The sequence below is a fragment of the Numenius arquata genome, chromosome 4 (genome assembly GCF_964106895.1).
Source record: "Numenius arquata chromosome 4, bNumArq3.hap1.1, whole genome shotgun sequence".
Taxonomy (NCBI): domain Eukaryota; kingdom Metazoa; phylum Chordata; class Aves; order Charadriiformes; family Scolopacidae; genus Numenius; species Numenius arquata.
This window is the reverse complement of record NC_133579.1, coordinates 33,341,221-33,360,295: the sequence shown is the minus strand read 5'-3', so window position 1 is coordinate 33,360,295 and position 19,075 is coordinate 33,341,221. Positions and strand designations below refer to the sequence as shown.

General features: G+C 39.3%; 1 protein-coding gene across 1 annotated transcript in view; it reads right to left on the bottom strand.

The window, feature by feature from the left end:
- The window catches only part of CARMIL1 (capping protein regulator and myosin 1 linker 1), a 194,891-nt gene that overhangs the window by 95,259 nt on the left and 80,557 nt on the right, over positions 1-19,075 (bottom strand). Inside the window, 7 exon segments of the mRNA XM_074146280.1 lie at positions 4,491-4,579; positions 7,175-7,250; positions 12,412-12,485; positions 12,618-12,688; positions 13,047-13,144; positions 15,106-15,227; positions 17,470-17,529. Of these exon segments, the coding sequence (XP_074002381.1) occupies positions 4,491-4,579; positions 7,175-7,250; positions 12,412-12,485; positions 12,618-12,688; positions 13,047-13,144; positions 15,106-15,227; positions 17,470-17,529 (590 nt within the window).

Here is a 19,075-nt window from a genome sequence, read left to right as displayed (position 1 = left end):
ATCCTGTGGCCTAAGAGGCTGAAGGGAAATCAATCAAAGCTCAAACTGTTTTTGATAAAGAACTGGATATAAAATGGGATTTACACAGAGTAACTTAAAACTCAAGCACATTTTCCATCTTCTCCATGCCATGCATGGGTGGGATATAAACATCAACGTGTGTAACACTACCTCCTTCAATCGCAAGCCAAACCCCTCACCTGCAGCAACTCTCTACCAACAGTCACTCAAACAGATGGGCTTTGCAGCATACCCAGAAGGTCAACAAAGCAGGAGTATGTCTGACCTTGCAAAACAGCAGGAATAATGCTCTCAAAGAAGAGCAGCACACTAATGAACTGGTCTTTGCTTGCTTCTTTTTACAGTGAGAAGCATCAAAGAACATAACTGGCTGACTACAGTTCTAGCAACATGTCCCAAGAGGTAGTATATCCGTTCTAAAATGCTCACAACAGCCAGACCAGATAGCACAGATAGCTTTGACCTCACTTTAACGAACTATGGCAGGTAACTGTAGTATAATGACCTACCTCTGTTCAAATCCACGTTGAGAGGCAAGGGGACGCTGCCTCATCTCAGAACCTTTTGCTGCAGCTGGACTGTCACCCCCTACCATCACCCACAGCCCTAAGTTCAAAGCCAGATTGGGTTTTCCTACATGACTACACAGTCGACTCAGGTGGAGACATGTTCCTTGAATTAAGTCACAAGGTTGGTGGCCAGTACTAGCTCTAAGACAAATCCTCTGTCCTTGTACCTACTGGGAAGTTTTCATGTATTAAGGGACCAGCCCTACTGTGTGCTTTTGTTAAAGTAAGGCTATAATTTCAGTGTTCTTATTCACCTAAGTGAGATCCTGAGACAGAAATCAAAAACATCCCTTGATCTTCCTTCACAAAGCTTCTTTCTCTCTTTCCCTTGAAGTACAGTGTCTTACCTCCTGTAGGCCAGTGGTGCAGAACTACCAGCTATCTTGCTAGAAGACTGCTAATTAACACTGTCCGTTTTCCTCGGGACAGATCCCACCTACCATAGAAGTGGTGAGAATAGCAGAGGAGGTAGCATTCTCTTCCAGTCTCTGGAAAAGAGTGGAGACTGGACAGCAATAGTCTCAATAGCTTTTCGTTATCTGTTGTTTCACGGTGTACTGGAGTACAAACATGTTCCAGGGAAGTTTAGTTTCCCTTTGAAACTTCATTTCCTTAGATGGATCCCTGGGGGTAGAAGAGGTTGCAGTGCTGCAAATGCATGATGATGGGCTGCCTTTAGGAAATGCATATCCTCTTCCTAAGATACAAGCAGCATGTGAATACAAACGCTGAACAAAAAGAAATTTTGGGCTTGAATCTGTGCCACCTGACAGGCCTCAGGGTATCCTGCTTTGCTACCAGCTGCTGCAGCAGAAGACTACATATCTCCTGTAGGTCCTCGGTTACATTTGCCAACACTCTGTGGATACCCTCCAGCATTTCAAATGGCACTAGATGCCTGTGCTTAGGCAACTAAATCAAGCTCCTTATGTGCAGCCAAGAAGAATGAGGTTTTGAGTTCAAAAACAAACAAAAAACCTTTCTTCATGGGGAGTTTCCTCCTCTTCCTTTATCCCTAAAGGATTCCTGTCATTACAGTGTTCTGCCTCCACCTCCAGGCTTGTTTACAAACTCTGCTCCAGCTTTTACCACCAACATAGACAGGATAACTAAAAACTAGAACTTCTTGGACAACTGGGGGGTGTGTGAACTATTTAGCAAAGGCACTACCACCAGAAATCACTGGATTACCTATGTAGGGCACATAGTGCTCCAAGGCTCATTTTGATAAAAAACCTAACACAACTTCTCCGCTCCCTGTGCAGCCTCTACCATAAACAGAGGCATCTGGGTGACATCCCTTCCCCTCCTTCGTCTGCTCTTTGTTCCAAGTCCTAAAATTTATTCCTTTTTTTGGCTTCACACTTCAACCACAGAGCACACAACATAAGCTTGACACTTTCTATAAAGCACCGAACTCGCTCTGCATGCATTGCACAGCCACACTTGCCTGAACTGGGGACATTCCAGCTTGGAGGTAAAGCCCAAAAAAGGCCCACTGTAACTACTTATATGGCAGAGTAAGGATTATTTCACCAAGGGTAAGGATAGCACAGATCTGAAAATCTCTGACAAACAAAACAACTCCTCAAGATCCGTTAAGACAACATCCCTGTAACACAGAGAGGACGTGTCTGGGAGGAACTAACACAGTTAGGTCTAAGAATATTCAGAGCCCACTCAGCACGGGCAGATGAGATGCAACATCAAAGGCCCTCCGGGTACCAGCAGCAGATACCTCTGTTGCTCTCCCTCTGTCACGGCCAGCTGTTCCCTTTGGGACAGGGCTATGGAGGCCTGTGCAGAAGACAGTAGGGACATTCTGTGCACCACCTTTCATTTTCACCAGCTTCTGCAAACAGGCTTTTATAGACTGAAGAACCCTTCTTGCATGTTCATGGAAATTAATATTCTGGTTATGACACATTCCCCCATTCCTCTAAAACACCTCAGGGATGTAACTCTCTTTTCAAGCTCCTTTATTCGGGTGATCCTGAACTCTTCTCCTTTCCTTGAAATCTGGGTATCACCTACCTCAGTTAACACACTTGCCAAAACATTAGGGTTTGCTATATGTATTAAAGCCATCCAACATAATCTAGGCTGCACCCTTTAGGTCTCTTAAAGAAATAGCAATGGGAATACAATTTTCATGAGCACGTAAACTGGCACAGATCTTATCAGACAGGGAGTTTCACTTGACAACCTGTTTTCGCCAATAGCAAGTCCACAATTCCCTAGTTCTGGGTCCTTACGACTAATACTTCACAATAGTTTGCTGTCTCATCAGCTGGGAGGATGACAAGTGTTTATGGGGCCATGGCCCAAACCAAATCACAGAAATGAGTAGCTGGAGGTAGAAAAGAATGAAATCATCTTAAACTGAGTCTGCTGCAGGAAGAAATATGCTCTTGCAGCTGCTAAGGTATTTCTGAAAGCACGGCTCTTGGTAGCGCTTTCTTAACCCTGGTCCAGCAGTCTGTCACAGCTCATTAAAAATGACTGGTCTGTAAGCTATGTCAAAGAAGATACCCAGTAACAACAGGATTTCCTCCTAGGAAGTAGATATGATAAATGGCCAAGCTGACAAATATGTCCTTGACAAAACCAGACAGACAATGCTGATCAGAGCAGATACACACCAAGGCAAAATGCCAAACACTGTGCATGTAGACGGAGACATGAAAACCAAAGTCACAGGCTGATTATCTGTCACGTCCTGTTAAAACTGAGACCAGTTAATCCAACTGTGACAAGTTAAGGTAGGCAACGTGCAAAGGTAGTCAATGTATCTTTTAGTATTATTAATTACCACTGGATTTCATGGCACATAATGCAAGAAAAACAGGATTAAAATCAGTTGCTTATGTCTGAATGACAGCTATTAAAGGCAGTACGCTAGTGATCATAAAGCTTGGGTGTAATTCCAAACGCCACCCCAAGTTTACTGTGTCATATAGGCAACTTTCTTCTAAAGGTATTTTGATGCAAAACCCTTTTTAAAATAAGGGGAAAATGAACCAAAAAATGAAAGAGGAGACAATGTAAAGCACACCAAAAATTTGCCCTGTACTTGTTTCCCTTCTTTATTTGTAACTCAGTATAGTGTTCTGCTTCTCCTACCTTTCCACTGCTTTTAACATAAAAATTCATCAGCACTAGAGTTTACCTTGTCTACATGGTCTTGGACACTAACACTAAAACAAGCTACAAATACTTCCAACTGGGCTAGTTTGTAACTTGAACTTTGCTTCTATTTCCTGTGATGGGGAAAAAAACCAAATACCTAGTAACTACAACTTACTGTATTTAAAACATATGAAAGGATTAAATTATATGGCTTATCTCTATGTACCTTTCTTTTAAGGCTGTGGCAAGGCATTAAGCTTAATTATCTACTTTTTTGCTTCTTTAAAGAAGTTGTTAATGTGGAAGTCCTGTTATATTTGAGCAGACTGCAATCCACAGTAAGATACAGACAGCTCTCTTGGGAATGAAACAATAATCTGTTGTGCAAGATGGAATAGTACGCTTTTTTAACAAAACCTGACTGTTTTTTAAATGATAAAAAGGTGTTCATACTTCTATTGGCAACTCTATTTGGAGAGGAACAGTGTAAGTTGATTTAGGTTTTATGCTCTTATCCAATCCATTTTGCTCCACTTAACCCAACTCTCCAGGCAGATTCTTAAAAAAAAAAAAAAAATCAGTTTAAGGGGATTTCTTGGACAAGAGGAACCTCTGGAAAACCTGATAAAAAGCTTGTGACTACAGGCTCCTCAGACAAGGCAGACATTGAGCATAAGTTTTTGTAACGCTTATTCTGGTTAACACACATCACACACCCTTTTTGCTGGGAGAAAGCAGCAACTAATGCAACATTTCAAAGGAATTACTTACGTTCTAAGCCCGGCATTCTCTAATACCAGCTCTTCCAATCGATTGGACCTACTCACCACACGCAGTATCTGCTCACAGACATCAGTGGACTGCCACAGAAAAGACAGAACAGTGTTAAAGAACACAAACATGGAGCAGACGGTTATCGAGTTATAAGCTGTACATCATAATGGGATCCAGGCCATGATGAGCTTTTTGTCATACATAAGCAGTAAGTAAGAATAGCAGGAACATCCCAGAGATAGAGTCAGATGGCAACAGAGAACTTCTGGAAAAGACTTAGGGAAGTGAGAGGCAGACTAAAAGCAAATCATTTATGAACCTGGCCACTCAATCATATGGGGCAGAATTTTTATAGTGATAATAAAAACCCCTGTGATTCAGAAAAAATGCTCGCTTAATTTTTAAATAAATCTTGTTCATATGCATGCTAATCCTTCAGAAGAATGTGGCAACTAGTGCAAAGGAGAATAAAGCCTGACCAGGAAGATGTTATAAGGAAGACAAAGAAAACCAAGAAAACCTTCAGAGCAAAAGCACTCTAGCTACAGGTCCTCCAAAGACTCCTAAGGACTATGGCTTAAGGGTCAGTATATTTCAGTATGAATTCTCCCAGCCTACATAGAAGTAAATCCCATCTCATGATTTAACTGTTGTTGGATTCTAGAATTTGCATGGACATTTGCAAGTACCATGAACAAAACATGATAACAAAAGAGTTTGTTTGCTTTGCTCATTCAAATAGAGAGATAAAACCTTAATGATTCAAAAGCCATACAGTGAACTCCGTATGTCATCACCTTTTATTATAATCTTTTATTTTGCTTCTGGATTTGCTTTTTTTTTTTTTGTCACAGCATGCACTGACCAACATTCATGTGAAATCCAAAGCTGAATTTCCATCACAATCACAAAGTGCTGAAACTATTGTTATCTGCCTTTAAAAACAATGCAACATTTGTACCTGGAATATTTGTGTCTCTAATGACAGTCTGACATTTTCTAGGATTTTTTACACTTTAAACTAATTGAAACTCCTAAGGAAAAAAAAAAACAAAAAACCACCTGATCTACCACACGCATAAAATCTTATTAATTCTTTACACAGTAAAGGTGACAATTTTTTCTAAAGACTATCAACTCAGCCATCTTCCCAATTCTGTTTTTGCTTTCCATATTTCAATAATTCAGAATATTACCACAAAGCCTCTACAGCAGTGTGATTGCAAGTGGAAAATTTCCTGCATATACTATAAAAACACTATGGATACCATCTATCAAACACAATGTCAGGGACTCATGAAGCACAAAGCATTCAATGGCCTCCAGATATGTCTGACCTCATACTGACCCTCAGCAGTGTTCCTATGGCACTGATTTATTGTCCAACAAATTATGTTTTCCTGGTGTTTTTGACTGAAAATGGAATGTAAGATAATTTTTTAAAATCTTGTTTGTGTGTTTGGCTGGTTTTTTTTAAGGAATTGGTGCATTTTGAAGGTTGACAAAGTTTGCTTTCCACAGAAAAGTTGCTAAGAATTTCAAAAAACTTCCATGAAAATATATCTCAGACAGATAATACGGCCAGTTCTTGTTCTAAGCAAATAACACCAGCCCATCTCCCAGCTAAGCAAACTATCTCATTTCATTGAGGCAGAAACTGATTAATTGCATTCTACTTTTTAACAATGGCGATTTTAACAGCGAACTACAACAGGATTAAACATATTCCCAGTTTCATTCTATGCATAATTCTGAGTAAGATGTCCCAGCATGAAAGAAAAGTTTTTTGCCTACTCGTCTGCCAAGAATCACATAAGGTAGTTTCTTCTGAATTTTCATGGAAAATGATAGCTTAGGAATGCAATAAGCACATTTTCAGATCAATAAAACTGCATCAATTTAAAAAAGATGAGACTCAACCTTCATTTTTAAGACAGAAGTTTCTGGATATAAGTATGGAAGCAATTTCTCAAACCACTAACTCCACCTGTGACTATAAACTTTCAAGTTTAGAAGAAACAGTATATTCTGATATCTTTAAAAAAAGTCAACTAATTACTGATTTTCTTGGTCCTTTCTTCAGTAGCCCAACTTGTTTAGATTTGCCCCCTTTTTGCTTTTCAGAAAGAAAAACTGATGTAGAGAAGTATCAGTGTCACACATCACTACATACTTATTACCACACAGGGTTACTACACACTACTTCAGACAACTGGGAGAAAAATACATCAACTTGCAATGAAAATTAAGAGGAAAAACCTGCTTTATATGTGAGAAAAAAAAAACAGAATCCTGATACTTCTTTCCAGCTCCAGAAAGCAACTGAGATTTCTGGCTGCTTTAGAGTTAGTTTTCTATTTAGTCATCCAATATGGTTTGAGGGAGCTAGCAACACCTCACGAAGTAGTTTTATGGGCTACTGCTATTGCTCAACAAAGTTTTCAAAATTTATTCACTTGACATTTTGACAAGACCTGACTCTCAGCAGTGTTTCTATGGCACGAATTAACTATCCAACAGTTTATATTTTCCTGATATGATTAAGGGGGCGGGGGGGGAACTTCAGTAGACTGCCCAGTTGTATTTGCCTAAAAAAGTTCATCTTGAAAAACGTAATAGCATTCTCTAAAACACAGTACAGCCTGGTAGGAGCAGGTATACCATTTCAATTTATTACTTACTAATTTCAGATCCTTGGAGGACAGCTTTGTAAACCACTGATTATACTCCAGAGCAGCAACTATAGGTATTAAGTCTCTAGAAAAAGAAAAACACTTTTACACACATTTCATATAACTGTCGGCTTTGGTCATTTGAAGCAATCTCTTAAGTGTTCTTCCATATCTAATTCCCCATGCTTTTGCAATGCTAATTGCCTACCATCCCCATTACAGAAAGTTCTGCATTCTAAAAAAACAAGCATCACCAGTAGCTGTGTCTCTTTCTCGTATTTTAATACAAATTTTTGACTGGCCAACTGACATCCATTCTAGCATTAATTTTTAAACCCGGAATTTGTCTGGACTGCCATTCTTACTTTTAGCATCACTTTTTCTTCAGCCTGTGACATATTTAGGCTTCCTAATCACCTCTAATTATAATTGAGCATGACACTAAAAAGCTTTTTGGCAGTCTGATGATTTAATATAAATCCATGACTGAATGCTTCCAGAGAACACCTCCTTGTCTCATCGCTATAGTTAAATTCCCCCAGGAAGCAGGAGACCTGCAAAAGAATAATGCGACTTGCAGCACAAACCCTCCTTAATTGTAAAGAGGATTTCACAAATGAAATTCTAAATTATTCCCATTTTCTTCATTCCAAGCCTCTTAATGTGATCTGCTCTCCCTCTGTTGAATTTCTCCAATAACAGACGTTGATAAATGTCATGTCTGTACACTACCCCCCAGCAGAATCATCCATCAAGCACTAGCATATGATTTAGCAGCACAGCACTTGGATCGCTTTAACACAACATGTTAAATACATATATACATCTACACTTGGACTTTACTTAGAAACCCCTTGTTTTTATTAAAGAGCTGTAACATACATGAAGTTATCCAACCAGCAATATAGTGCCATCTCAGCCTCCGTTTTTGCAGGGAGAAATTTAAAAGTATTGGTTTTTACAAGCTAGTCCCACCCCTCCCAGCTTTTCATTCAGGACATATGCAGGTAGGCACGGCTCTGCACTAAACAAGCAGCACCCTTCTCACATCTTCTTCTCGTCCTTCCTCTCCTTCGCTTTTCCTCCACGAACATTCAGACAGTTCAGGGAGGTTGTTAAACATGTAGGAAAGCCAGGACACAAGGCAACATCATATGGACAAGCCTTCAGCAGGCTATATTGGGAACTGCAGTTGCTAGATTTGGAAGTACAAGCCCATCACTAAGGTAACAGTAAGAAGGTGCAGCATTTTGCAGCAAAAGAGTGTAGCCCACCAACTGTGAAGCTCATGCAAATAGACCGTTTTCACACTTCTGCAGAGGAACTAGCGTGCAGTGCCCTTCAAGGACTAAGCCTGTTTTCCATCTTGTTCACAGCACACATCAAGTCTCATGGTGAATTCATTTCCACTGGCACAGTAGAGTCTTATCAGCTTCATGAAGTGTACAGATTTATTTCCATCCACCACATTGTTTTCCTCCTACACACATACTTTATCTCCATGTAAAGCAGAAATTGACTAGTGAAATGTTAGGGCAGGAAAAAAACAACCCAGAGGTATTTTCCTCTCAGGCTGGGCAAACAAGAACCTTGCTAGGGAGTAAGGAATGTCCACATAGAGGTTTGTTCCTCCTTTGGTTTCCCCTGGAGCGATCAGTAAGAAGGTAATGAATTAGCAGCTTTGATGGCCCTCTTGTCAGTGCCTTTGTCATGGAAGTGAAATGAACGTAAAAGTTGGTTTTTTTCAGGTCTAATTTTGGTTTATCCACCCAATGATAACCATCCAGCTAACAGCTGGTGGTGAATGCTGCAGGCTGCAGACATTGGACAGGCTGACGGTACCACTGTCACACTGGTGGAGCACAGCGGTTCACGCTATGGACCACCACTCCCGAAAAGAGGCAGAAGACACCACCAGCAGATGTATTTCAGCAGCGGCACCAGTTCCTCCAAAGGAAGAGAGAGAGACAATGATTGGGGGTCACTGGCTGCAAGCATTTACACCACCAGGGAGCTGGTAAGCCAGCCTGGAGGGCTGGCAAGAACTCAGTACCTTCTGGGCAGGAGAGTGGCTGCAGACAGAGCTTGCCAGAGGCCATCCCCTTCTCCCCTCTCCTCCCCAGGCCCCTGAGGGAAATGGCTGAAGGACAGGGGATGCTAAAAGTTAGCGGGAAGACTTTCAAGAAGTTAAAGAAACATTGCTGCAGCAGGACAGGAATATTTTAAAACAAATCAACCCAGCTGATTTGCAAATTCTCATCTTTAAATAGTTTAGTCTTCTGCAGTGTTCAAGGCCTGTTTGTTCAAACCCTAGAAAAGCTGCACAGATACTGGCACGTTTCAGTAACACCAACTGCTAACCCCCCTATTCCCCCCTCCTTCTCCATGTGCCTGAAGACAGTGGAACCTATGCCCATTCTGCAGTAGCCTTATTCCCTAGAGATTTCACTTTGTCAGATTCCACCACCCGATTTTAAGGAGAAATTATATAGTTTAGCCTTTATTTACTGTTTAGTTCAAATTTTTGAAGGTGCTTCTGACCAGAGGGTCCTTTAGGAATTTACCCCATTCCTTCTCTTGCTTTGAGCTTGCCTAACCTCATTGCACTCGTTACTGAGTTTTCCTTTTCAAAATTGTATACTGCTTTATTCACTTTATTCCATTAAATTCTAGATGTGGTACTAACAATGATCTGAATTCTTTTGCAATATACTATGAAAGAACACTAACAACCATTTCCAAAAGCAGGGCCTTCTCATAACTTTCCCTCATTGAGTTATATTGAGTTGCTTATATTTATTAGTTTGTTTACTAAACTACCATCCAGAATAAATTAAGATTTCCAAAATGTAAATCTGTGCCATCTTAAAGTGGAAACAGATTCTGTTCTTCTGGAACGCAGAAAATCTCTCCAAGCTTCAGCAACATTCAAACTTCATTAATGCCTTCACGTTTTTTCAACATCTCTGTCCCCCAGTGTATTAAGATGCCAAGAAATCTAACCAGGGCAAAGGAAAAAAATATCTAACCAATCATGCTTTTCTGACCATTTTTTGAATGTCCAAATATGCTAAAACATATGCTACACAGATGAAAATTATGCTACTGAGTTAAATAAGCCCTGTTCACTTAGAGTCTTTTTTTTTTTGTTGTTTAACAATTATATGGTTCCCAGCACAACATAAGTTCAGATAAAACCTCAGAAGTCATGTTCCCGTGTGGCAAGCCATGCTATGCACTCTAAGTGTCAGACACTCTGGGAACTTAAATTCATCTATAATTCATGCCAACTTATGTTGACCTCTAACAGAAATGCTTTACAAGGAAAAACACAAATAGTTTATTTTTGCAAAGCATAGCCCCTGTATCTAGAGAACCTGTGTACCCACCCTACCTCGCTTCAGAGCTACTCCACAGCATGAAGTGTATAGCTTTAGCAATGCCAAAAAGTAGGTGGACAAGACATACAACAGTCTGTCAAAATCCAAAGCATGATGCCATATTGTTAATTTATAGTACTCTCACTGTGCTAAATATATGACAAAACACTCACATACATTCTTGAATTGACTGGCATCTCGGATCTTAATTCGTATTTTTAATGAATATCATAAGGTTTTAGCTTCCTAAAAAATTTAGTTTTTGTGAAATTTCAATCCAAAACCTTTTTCTTAGTTCAGTCCTCAACATGTAGAAACTCTCATCACAAGATCAATTCCATGGCATGTAAACGGCTCCAAAATTGTTTTGAATCTTTGGACTTATACAATCATGGGACTTTTAATAAAAGACTTTTATTAACAACACAAATATATTTCCTCAGTAATGTCAATTTTGTAAGGAATACTTCAATGAAAAGCTCTGTGAAGCAAGAAACCCATTATTCTGTTTTCTGAAAGCCAACTCATTTGAACCAGCTGAGATATTCTAAATACTTAAAATACTACTTCTATCTACTCTTTCCTACTAAGTAATATTTTTCACCCCTACAATAAATTGTTCAAACATGTAATTTCTATCGAAGCTGGGTATCTGCAAGTCACTTTCTCAATAATGCCCATGGTCTTTCTCAGCACTTCCACCTTGCAATATGTTTAAAGCATTCTTATGTTCTTGCCCCAGATTTGCTTGTGCTGAATAGTATTCCTTTCCTTATCTTCTCTCAGCAAGGTTAAACCAACCAAACAGTCTTTGGCTACATCCGTCATGCACTAGTTGCAGCCCTTACTTCAGAAGTTATTCTTGTTTGACTTACTTCTGAATTAGCCAAAACACGTACAACTTAGTTACTTTGCCATGGGATTCAGTGCAGACTGTGAAAACCCATCACAGAAGCTGGCTAAGTATTTGAGTGGGGTTTGTTGCAAGTTCACATGATAGATAGCTTAAAGCTGCAAAGAATGCAAAACACTCTTGTTTACCTACCTCCAGGTTCAGCCTTCCTGTTACAATATTTTAACGTCATACTCTGGAGGTTCTTTATTCTTCCACTGGGCTTTCCCAAAGAAACAAATGCTTTCTCTATTTTATTTACAGTTTCTTAAATTCGTCGTTTTCCTTGTATAATGATGGGTTTTAGTCAAGACTTCCTCCCATTTCCTCCTACTTAAGTATCTTCAGATTCAACTTTCTTAGAATCCAATTTTCTCAGCCAGCTAAATTCAGCAAACCAAATACAACACTTAGCTAAGTTTCAGCATCTCATAATAAAATTACCCTCAATTAGTTCCTTTCTGGAAGTACACATTTTTTGATAGCATCTATTGTAAGTGGAGAAACTACTGGCTGGGATTCAGTTGAACAACTAAACCTTCTACTGACTTGCTGACAAAAATTATTTCTTTTACTGTGTACAACATGAGAAAAACATTCTGCATAAGACTGCATAATTTCCTTTTTTGCTTTGCCCACCAGATGTAGTCGCATGTTTTCTCTGCTGAATCTGAGCTCTTATACCCACCATCACAGGAAAAGTATCTATCTGCTAACTTTTTGGAGTGCTTCCAATAGCAAAATATAACTTCTCAGGCTCCTCAGTGAAATGTGCTCTCCATGGGGGCTTTTGTGCAAAAACAGTAGCTTTGTGCTGAAAACTAAAAACACTACAGACGGTCATTTCAGAGGTCTAGACATTCAAGTAACAGTTAAAGGACCATCCCACTTCAGCAAGGGCAGGTGCACCGTATTGTGAGGGGGAAACAAGGAAATTTTGCAAAATATTAGCATGATTACTGCATATTGTTTACCTGTGGTCAAGGTGACTGAAGTCTTGTAAATTCAACTCTCTGGTATCTTGTGTAAGATAAATCGTATCGACATCCTGTTAAAAATATATAACCAAATACATCTTTACAGAACTATTGGGGTTTTTTTCCAAGTACTGTGATTTACTTGCTCTTTCATCATTTGCACAGTTAACTAAAAAGAGCTCCAGAACAAGACACATACTTACCCATTGTACTTCTTCTCTATAGGGAAACCCAAGCCAATCACAAACACAGGCATACATCTGCGAAAAGCCTCCTAAAAATAACCCAAGAGAGCAATTTAACATAATAGTAAAACAAGCAAACAAACAAACATCTAAAAGCATACTTTAATACTTATACTGAAAGATCCAGTCTTTTAAAACTCACTCTCTTTTCCTCTCAGAAGGCTGTCCATTGTGCTGCTGAAAGAAACTGAGACTATCCTATCTTTGCCCAGCAGGTTGCAAGAAAGCTTAAAATAGTGCCTTCAGCTGCCAATCAGAAGTCTGCTCCATACTAATTACACCTTAAAACTAATTACACCTTTACAAGCTTCTGCCAGAAATAGAATTAAACTTCCTGACACTGCAATTCCAGCCTTTTTATGTTTGAGCCTTTAAATTCATTCTCACCACAAGGTCCAAGTTCTGCCACTGTCTGACTGTCCCACAGGGCCTGGAGATTAGCCAGTCTTTCTGAAGGCTCCATAGTTACTTTTTTCAGAATCCTCCTAGATACAAAATTGGGGAGAAGAAAATCATTCATTACTTTGAAAGCATTTTTAAATTCATAAATCTTCTTTATTTCAAGTACAATTTTAAATAAGTGTATAGGAAGAATTAGCTTTTTTAATACAAATCACTTCTCTGCCTAAAAGTCACACACATCATGAGGCCAGCCAGCAGGAGTAACATTTATTTGTCTCTTCTTTCTTTCTAATGATTAAGCCTGTGACTACGGGAGCAACTGAGCCCTTTTCTATGACAGGATCACCCAAGCTAAGGAGACTTCTGACACTTGACTAACACAAGGATGCCAAAACAGGGGAGGCACACAGTATTACTTGTTACTCTACAACTACTGCTGTTTATACAGTGCTTTTATGCAAAGAGCCACAGGACATGCTGAGTAACTCTAGCCTGCACTCTAGATACTCAGCTACAATCTTTGTAATTCAGTAGCCTTCTTCCTCCTCTAAACAAAACCACAATCCCTTCCTACCTTTTAAGAAATTAAACTATCTGCTTTTCTAAATGACAGACGGCTTCATAAACTGCAGAATTCCATAAAACAGAGGGAAAGAAATAATAAAAGATATTAATGGGAGAAACTTCTTTCCCCCTTTTTGCGTGTTCTAGTCTTACATCCTCTGCATAATTCCCATGTCTTCATTTTGGGAAGTAATGCCATCTGAGAGGAGAGCAAGAAAAATGATTTCTTTTCCAGGAACCAAGGTCTCCATACAGCTACACCAAATGCTCGAGTAATGTTCTCAAGAAAGCCCAGAGAAAACATGTTTAGGTCTCAAGGCCTTCACAGACACCCAGACAAACATGCACAGCCTTGCAGTCCTCTTCACTCTACTCTTTTTGCCTACATTTCTCACATCATTATTGAGCTAAATTTTATGGCAAACCTGCTCACAAATATTCACTTGTATGTGTGCTTTTTGAAGGGAGAGCTTGATCTCCATTAAAGCAGTTAATAACACTGCTACAGAGATAAACTGGAAGTAAAAAAAAAAACTGCCAGCCAGTGTTCATGAACTTGATTTCCTGCTCCACCTACAGGAAAGGTGAATAATAAAGACATGCACCCAAAATAAAACATGTAAATTTAGCCTGACTGTTCACATCTAATGTCTATTATGAAAGCTCACTTTGTCCCAAAAAAACTTTTTGCACAGTCTATTTTCTCTAATATTGCTGAAAACCAGGAGCTGAAGAGAGTAATAGTAGAGCTGCATGATCTGGTAGAAAGTGATGAAGATGAGGCAGGGACAGAGAAAAGAAATAAAATAAAACAAATAAAAACTACTGACTGTTCCTGCAAGATGATAAAATTCAGAGGCACAGTTACAAGAAAAAAACAAAGAACAACGCATAAAGAAGCCAAGCAAAAAAGCTAGAGAAGGAGATGTACGATCCAAGGAGCCAGTTACACCATGGAAAGTATATGACAAGACTGCCCAGGGCTCAGTTTTGAAGAACAAGGCTCCCAATTATGTGCATCATTTCACAAACACTGAAAGTAAACAGAACTTTTCCCTCCTCTCCCAACTCAGATTTTACTTCTGGGGAAAACAAAACAAAACAAAAACCCCCTACTGAATATCACAGCTGTTTATGGGGAAAGGAGTAAATTACAACAAAAAGCCAGAATCTAAGCCATACCTGAGGTTGGAGAGGCAATAAAGTAAAATGAAATCTTAAGATTCAAAATACCTGCATTGCCCTTCAAAATGAAGGCTCTTTTGACCCTACAGAGCATGCATAGCCTACCTGTGCTCTGCTCTGCCTCCTGGTTCTGTCACATACCTGCATAAAAGCTTAGTGCTTGCCTCAAGGTGTTTCTCATACCCTCATTGCATTTCTGAGGTCAGAGTGGGGAAACGAGTGGACAAAAAAGTGGTGGCTTGTCACCCTTTCCACACAATCCATTGCCACAAGAGGTGCCCTAAAAGACACTTACACTGGGGAGAGTCCAGGGAATATCTTCCTGAGGCAGGTCCCGATGTGTGCCAGCACCTCGTTCACATCCTCTGAAGAAGCCATCTTCATGGAGAGGCTGCATTTCTCAGTTTCCATAATCAACTGTAAGTAAGAGGACATGAGGACATCATATAATTCGTGTCCATTTAAAAAGGAGAGCATTCTGAATGCCAGCTGAATGCTCCGCATGCCAGTAGAAATCTGTTATTCTTTAAGATATGCCACAACAATGCTCTAGGTAAAGTCTCTGAAAGTTGTTCTGGAATGTACAAGACCCCGCAACTCCAACTTTGCTTTTCCTAACAGTGCTCTGCTTCCCACGGGAATAAAAGTTTCAAAGGATCTTGACCTCAGCTGACACTTTGAAAACGAAGAACTTTTCACAGCATTGTCCTGTCTTGAAACACGTCCCAGAACACCAGGAGAAGCGAGTGCAGCCCAACAGGAAACTATTGAACGAGCAGGGCCTGCTTCCTCCAGCAAAAAGTAAAAGTCTTTAATGGCTGTGATCCTCTGGAAAAGCTTTAGTGCTTTGATCTATGTCGTTTAAGAAAATGTTATGGTAATATATGGTCTCGGTTCAGACGAAGCAGTAACTCAGCTAAAATAACTGTCCCGCTGTCTGGGGGATACATGCTTCAGCTACGGGGAAAAATAAAGCCTTTTGCAACTCATCTCTGTTATATATTGAGTGTTCAGAATCAAATCAGATTACTGTATGACTGACACATTGGGTCTGCTGCTGCTTTCAGCTGCATCACAGGAAGCAATATTTCTGTCTTCTCCAATGTGAATATTCAGCACAGCCCAAGTTATAAACTCTTTTAGATGAGGAACTGTGCATACACAGTAAGAAGTTAACATTAGGAGTATATAAGAAATGTAGATAGACAATACAAGAGGGGACACTGGGTAGTATGCTAAATATTGTTTTTTATTGAAACTGGTTCCAAGGTCTCTTTCGGTTCCCACTACACCAAGGATCATCACCTGGATAATCCTCAAAGAGGCTGTACTCGCCCAAAAGCACACCAAGAATCTTCACACCTTTTCCTACTGATTCAACTCCTCTCTGAACCTGTTGACATAATTCCTTGAAGATGAATGAGTGGGCAAGTTGATACTGTTTTTCATCGTCACCAATATTAACACACCACTTCTCTATATTGCTCTGTCCATTTATTCACTTACCTTACAGTGGAAAGCTCTTCATGGCTTTCTGAGAGATGCCAAGCACAACACTACGTCCTTCAGGTATCACAAATATAACACACTGTTTGCAGGAAAACTGCAACAATACCATTTGCCCCACAAGCAATAATCTGAGATTCAACCTGCCTTCAGCTCTAAGCCTTACACATTTAAAACACAAACAAATGTAAGCATGCAAAACCTTAAAAAATGTTTTAGGAAAATGTTATGCTAAGTGAAGCTGCTGAAAATCCCTTGTAAACCCTGCTACAACAGTCATTGTCTATGCCTCCAGGAATAATTAGCATTAGCTACCATGGCATTTTAGGATCTTAAATAAATAAAGGCACAAAAACTTACACAGAATATGTTGAATGCCTCCCCATTAAAATAGTAAACATCTGGACCTTTTTTTTCCTCTCCTTTAAGGAGAGCTTCAAAAGCCAGGTTAAAAAGACGACATGTTAAACACAAAGAGAGCTTTTCAGAGTTCAAACAAAGTGTCAGACGCTCCTATTTTTAAAAAGCTCTTTAAAAGCCAAACACATATGAAACACATGAAGACTTTGATACAATTGAACTGTCAAATATTGTCAACACGTTCATCTTATGAATGAAAAGCCTATTAAAGGCGTTCTTCTTTTCAGCACCTTCTCTTTGACATTCACTTTTTTGGGGACATAACTTGCTGTCAAATATATTTTGTGTTGTATACAGTAATGGCACTGAGAATAGTTGTAAGCAAACCAGCTTCTGCCTGCAGTGTAAGCAGTAGCTTTTGGTTTCACCATAAAGGTATATGCCACAGAAGCCACTCAGTTTTGCGTGGTGATGATTATTATGCAGTAGCTGCCATTGCTCTGTCATCTCTGAGAAAAATATTCACTTAAGAGACAAATGAAAATTTGTACCACATTGAACTAGGAAAAAAACCTTATTTCTTATCGTCACCCCACCTGCACAACACATTCCTAAAATTGACTCTTTAAATTCTTATAATAATAGTTAAGATTTTAAAGCAGCATGAATATAAGAATGCAAATATACAGTTTGCTCACTGGATGGGGAGAACTGCATGTGATAGCACTGCCTCCTTGACTGGAACAGATTTAGCAATGAATAAAAAAGTATCTTTTATCTAGAATACACTCACCTGACCTGGTTTACTGGAAGTTACTCCTTGGATTTCCAAGTAGCTGAAAGTTAGTTCTAACTGTAGTTAAAAAAGAAAATGCCACATTAGTGCAAATACCTTATTTTAAAAAGCACACTTTTCAGAGAGGTTAAGAAAAACTTGAGCGATGCTACTGTTATTTCACATCAGTTTCTGTAATTGACACTAAGCATTTGTTAATATTTTATCTGATTGTATTTTACACTAAAAGAACTCTTACATTTGCTTGTTACAGGTTCAAATGGTTATTAGAGGTTATAGGAATACCACACTGGACCTTTTACTGTAAGCTATAAGCACATAGGCTTATAGTAAAATTTTGTCATAAATTTTATTATAACAAGCATTATTCATACAATACCCTACTGATGTGTACTCTTGTGCCTGAATATTCATTAATTACAATACTTACAGCCTCACATATTACTCTTTCATTATTTACACTGACCATAGGTGTGAAATATGTTACTGCACAGAAGCTGGAGAGACATGCACACACCATTTTTTATATATACATGTATAAATAAAAGTACCATACATAGATAAATACAGATATAGATATATAAATATTCCATATCGCTTTAGCATGTCTAAAAGTATAAGAGGAAATAAAATATTAGCTTTGCCTGAGTGGTCTATCTGGACAACAGTCAGGATAGGGAAGAAGGATGAACATACTGAATCCAAATGGAAGCTTAGAAGAAGGCAGGACAGTCCTCTTCTCCAAGGACAAACTTAGGGCTACAGGGAGTGTGCTAAAATCTGAATTCACAACTACGTAGACAAACATCTTGACAGCTGAGGTATGCAGAAAGTAACAAACCTCTTGGACTGAATCATAACTACAGGGCAAGACATTAGCATGGTCATTTCCTTTTATTTATCATTAAAACCATTGTAACTGAGCAGTCTGTTGGAATTGCACAGTTTCCTGTACTTTATCTTATCCTGGGTTCACAGCCAGGGTGCTCCCAGGCTAACAGGCAAAGGCTGTATTACTCTCTTTCTGTACTTGTGGCAATCTTTTTAAAAGACAACCCTGAATGGTACTCAGAACCCAGATGCAGGTCTCAAGACTCCTGCTCTGCAAGGGCTACAACAGCACAGGAGTCGGGAACATACCATTTTCCAACCATAAGAACCAGCTAAAAGTTTTCCAGAAAGCAGAAAGATACTAGGGAGAGCTTCTAAACACCAACGTCTTACTGGCAAATCTGTAAGTAGTCACGAACAGTGTTACCGCAGGATGAAGCTGCCTAAAAAATTCCAGTTAAAATAGTTATTATTTAGAATACACTAAAATTTAGGGATGTTTAATGAAATAGAAGACCTTTATAAAGCACTTAGCCACATTATCCACTCACAGCTGCAGAGACTGCAGGTGTTATTACTGTCTATTTGTTCTTTGTTGTCTATTTTCTGAATCCTTTTCCCTTCAGTTGCCCTCATGATTTGACAGCATCACAAGATATAAGCACTCCTCAGCCGTTTCTGTGCAAAGTCCACCTTCCACCAAAGACGTAGCTTAGTGACCAAATTTTACCCTGAAGTTTCTGAGGAGTCTTCACGTGCTTTGTTTGACTTA